The 4,757-nt window shown below is 41.8% G+C and overlaps 1 protein-coding gene across 1 annotated transcript; it reads right to left on the bottom strand.

Moving 5' to 3' along the window:
* Positions 1 to 4,201: 4,201 nt before the first annotated feature.
* LOC136533237 (uncharacterized mitochondrial protein AtMg00860-like) lies at positions 4,202 to 4,667 on the bottom strand (the record flags this gene model as incomplete). The annotated part of the gene is made up of 1 exon (XM_066525806.1): positions 4,202 to 4,667. A coding segment is annotated over one exon (466 nt), but the record flags the coding sequence as incomplete, so codon positions are not given.
* Positions 4,668 to 4,757: the final 90 nt, after the last annotated feature.

Below are 4,757 nucleotides of genomic sequence, written 5' to 3'. Positions count from 1 at the left end.
AGTATTACGAATGCATATATGTTAACAAGTGCATCGCGTTGTTTGAGTAGGTGCATATCTCTTCTCGATTATTACTTAACTACTTCTACAATGCATCGACTTTGCCACAAATAGTAGCTACTTGTTTCACTCATAACTGGAGTTCTACAAATCCAAAAACAGTGATCCTAGACTTTCTGGAAAGCTTATCAAATTCTCTACAACTTTATTATTAACCATTTTTACAGTCTACATCAGTTTCAACATGCAACTCATCACACTCTAGAATCAGTCCGAAACTATTAATCATGCAATATAAAGTAAGAATACTTCTACTTCAGGTAATCATTCAAAATTTGACAACATATAATTTACCAACAGTTTAAGCATACTAAGTACATTTAATATAATATAATGGTGGAGCCCAAACTATTTATTTAATTGCCTTTATCATTTTATTTAGATATCTAGGTTAAATAATAAACATATATCAGATGTACTTCATAAATTCCCAAAAATTTACAGTGCCTTACTAATGCTACAAAAGGACTCCTATAAAAATTTCATGTCATTTTACTAAGTAGAACATTCTGTACAAAAATGATAAGGCAGCAAGGCTTGAAATAGCATAAATGGAAAATCCTATTGAAAAGTGTCAAGCAACAGATTTTCTATTTTTCTTAACATCCATATGGTACTAGTATTACCTCCAATAAATTTCAGGAATTTTGGACTCATAATTAATTTATAAAAATTCATGCAAGGATTGACTATTTAATAAAGAAAAATCTATAACTATAGATCTACACATGCACTGGTCCTCAAATTTTTACCAGAGTTCATATATGATAAGAATAGCCTACCACAAAAATTTCATAATTTTTGGAGCACAGGAACTCTAGATATAAAATAAACAAATTTGAATGTATTCAAAAGCACATTTCAAATCCCTATTTAAATCTCCAGAAATTTCTACTGTTGAAACCAAGAACATATTTTTCTTAAATACTACACTTCCTAAGCAACACAATCATATTTATTTCACAATTTTAGGAGCTACCAAACTGAAGATACAAAATTCATAAAACAAATCAAAAACTGGAATCAAGTGAGTTAGCCTTCAATACTGCTGTCGCTGACCGGTGGGACCCGCTGGTCAGGGGACCCCACACGTCAGTGACACGGAGCAGAGCAGCGGCGCTGCTGGACACTGCGCGGCTGCAGCTCGTCGACGACGAGCTTCGCCGGTGGTGAGATCTTCATGACACACTCTACTGAGCAGCGCACGTCGAACGACCTAGGTGGTGGCGGGTGAGGGTGGGTGGAGCATGCTCGTCGTCGGTGATGGCGGCACGGCGGCGCTGCTTAAAGCTGTGCCGGCCATCTCCGGCCATGGGAAAGCTAGGCGAGGCGCGCAACGGTAACACGGTGACCTAACGACTCTATTGCAACAACAAATGCTCCACGTAAAGCTTCGACAACGCATGGCTACGGCGCGGTGGCGCGGAGGTTAGAACGCGGCGGCGCGGGTTGTCACGTTCCACGCCAGTGGGACCACCAATGGAGGTGACACCATAGCACTGGCTAATACCCACCCTAACCAAATGCTAACGCTCAAAATCGAAAGGGAAGCGCGCGCGAGCCGAACAGTGGCGAGCTTGCCGTGGAGGCGGCTATGGCGGTCGAGGTTCCGGCGGGAGGGGAAAAAGGAAATACGCCCTCACCAAGGCGCAATAGAAGCAATCAACACGCCGTGGTGGTGGAGGGAGGTGCGGCGCAGCTATGGGCGAGATGGAGACGGTTGTGGTGCGACGTAGCGCACGCGAGACGACGGCGGAACTGCTCGGCGCTTGCGGAAGCTCGGCGGCTGCGCTGTGGGCGAAGGAGGAGCGAGAAAGCGAAACTGAGGGCGCGAATGGCTCGGGCAAACACTGGCGGGGTTAAGGCCGCGCCCAGGCGCGTCGTGGCCTGACCGGATAGAGCAATGGCGATGCACGGCCATCGCCGCGGACACGCGGCGCGCAAGCTCTGCCGGTGGTCGGCCACCGAAGCCAACATGCCGGATTTGATTCAGTTCGTCAGAAACGCGATGACCGCCTGACAGCGTGAGTTGACGATGTTTTTTCTGCTAATCCAAAGCTCCAACGTGCAAACAATCTACACGACTTGTGTAGTCCTATGTACCAGCTACAATTGTTCTTAAAGGATCATGCTCTAATTCGCAACCAAAACCAAGTTATATCATCACCAATGTCAGCCTGACAGTCGGTCAGTAAACCCAGACTTAGAAAAATTTTAAGTGTTGAATTCTTGATTTTTCTGATTTTTGTGGGACTTATTCAAGCATGTTAGAAGCTAAATCAGTCCATGACCCAAAAATAAAAGTTGTTCCCTATGTCAAACACTACAACTTTGCTTTAGTGAACTCCTCCATGCAAGGTCTCTAACACCTAGTTCAACTTTAGTCAAACATGTCACTTTGAAATCATGATACATACTCAAACCATGACTAAATGACCAAACTAGCCCTAGCACTAAATACCAAAGTTGTTCCTAATGATATCCTAAGCATGTTTGAGCAATGTGCAAGGCCATTCAAGCATTTCATGTAGTAGTCACTCATAGAGCTATTGAAAGTAATCACATGAAATATGCCTTAAAGACTTGACCATGAAAAATAACATTCATGATCCATGTTCCATTTGTGAATCTAAGCATTGCCAAATACTTTTGGTGACTCAAATCTACCAAGTACATGTTTATATTCATGATCAGTTGCATAAGTACAAAGAAACATGCAATAACAAGCAACGTTGCATATGTTTCGATTCCATGTTTCAATTGTAAATGCTTGTTTATGAATGCTGGATGATCATGCTCATGTTATGCAGGTCAAGTTATGCAAGGCTAACACCCGAGGTGTTACATCATACATCTTTGTCATCTTTTCAATGTTTGTCCGAGCTCTATCATGAAGGTTCTTGACAAACTCGGCTCACTTGCTTGCATCGAAGTTTACATGTTCCTACATAGGTAAAGGCAAAACATCTATGGGACTAGTGGGTTTGAACCCATATACAATTTCAAATGGACAAAATTTAGTTGTCGAGTGTACTGCCCTGTTGTATGCGAACTCGACATGTGGCAAACTTTCTTCCCAAAGTTTCAAGTTCTTCTTGAGGATAGCTCGTAGTAGCATTGATAGAGTACGGTTCACAACTTTAGTTTGTCCATCCGTTTGTGGATGACACGTCGTAGAGAACAGCAACCATGTTCCAAGTTTTCCCCACAAAGTTTTCCAAAAGTAACTCAAAAATTTGGTGTCACGATCAGAAACAATGGTTCGTGGCACTCCATGTAGTCATACAATTTCTTTGAAAAACAATTCAGCGATATGTGAAGCATCATCGCTCTTGTGGCATGGGATAAAATGTGCCATTTTGCTAAAATGATCAACCACAACAAAGATGGAATCCCTTCCCCGCTTGGTTCGAGGTAAACCAAGAACAAAATCCATGGAGATATCTTCCCAAGGCACAGTAGGGATAGGCAGAGGAGTGTATAATCCATGAGGGTTCACACGAGACTTAGCTTTGTGGCATGATTCGCAGCGAAGAACATGTCTCTCCATATCTCTTCTCATCTTTGGCCAAAAGAAGTGGTCGGTAAGGACCTATTCTGTTTTCTTGGCGCCAAAATGGCCCATGAGTCCTCCTGCGTGGGCTTCCTGTACAAGTAAAATTCGAACAGAGCAATCTGGAATACATAGTTTGTTAGCTCGAAACAAAAACCCATTATGCACATGAAAGTTTTTCCATCCTTTGCCATCTCGACACTTGGAAAATGGTTCAGCAAAAAATGAATCAGTTGTATATAAACCTTTTATGCTTTCTAGTCCAAGAATCTTAATGTCAAGTTGGGTTAGCAAAGTGTGATGTCGAGACAACGCATCTGCTACAACATTCTCTTTTCCTTTCTTGTACTTGACAATATAGGGAAATGATTCAATAAATTCACACCATTTTGCATGTCTTCTATTCAGTTTTAGTTGTCCTTTAAGGTGTTTCAATGATTCATGATATGAATGTATCACAAATTCTTTTGGAAAAATGTAATGTTGCCAAGTTTCCAAACTCCGAACAAGAGCATATAATTCTTTATCATAAACTGAATAATTTAGAGTTGGACCACTTAGCTTTTCACTGAAGTATGCAATTGGCCTTTATCCTTGCATGAGCACACCTCTAATTCCAACTCCACTTGCATCACATTCTATTTCAAATGACTTATCAAAATCTGGGAGTGCAAGGATTGGGGCTGTTGTTAACTTCATCTTCAATTCTTCAAATGCCTTCTGTTGTGCTTCTCCCCACTCGAAGAGCACTTCTTTCTTTGTCAGCTCATTGATTGGTGCAGCAATAGTGCTGAAATCCTTCACGAACCGCCGATAGAAACCAGCAAGTCCAAGGAAGCTTCTTACTTGGCTCATGTTCTGTGGAGGCGCCCAGTCCCGTACAGCCTTGATCTTTTCTTCATCTACCTCCACTCCTTGTCCTGTAACAACAAATCCAAGAAAGACTACCTTGTCGGTGCAAAAGGTGCACTTCTCAAGGTTAGCATACAATTTCTGTTCACGTAAGACAGTAAGCACACATTGGATATGTTCAACATGTTCATCAAGAGACTTGCTGTAAATTAAGATGTCATCAAAGTAAATGACAATAAATTTGCCAATAAAAGCTCTAAGCACATGATTCATCAATCTCAAATGTGCTTGG

The sequence above is a fragment of the Miscanthus floridulus genome, unplaced genomic scaffold, assembly GCF_019320115.1.
Source record: "Miscanthus floridulus cultivar M001 unplaced genomic scaffold, ASM1932011v1 fs_819_1_2, whole genome shotgun sequence".
Taxonomy (NCBI): Eukaryota; Viridiplantae; Streptophyta; class Magnoliopsida; order Poales; family Poaceae; genus Miscanthus; species Miscanthus floridulus.
Note: the sequence above shows the minus strand (reverse complement) of the source record. Positions and strands in the feature narration are given on the sequence as shown.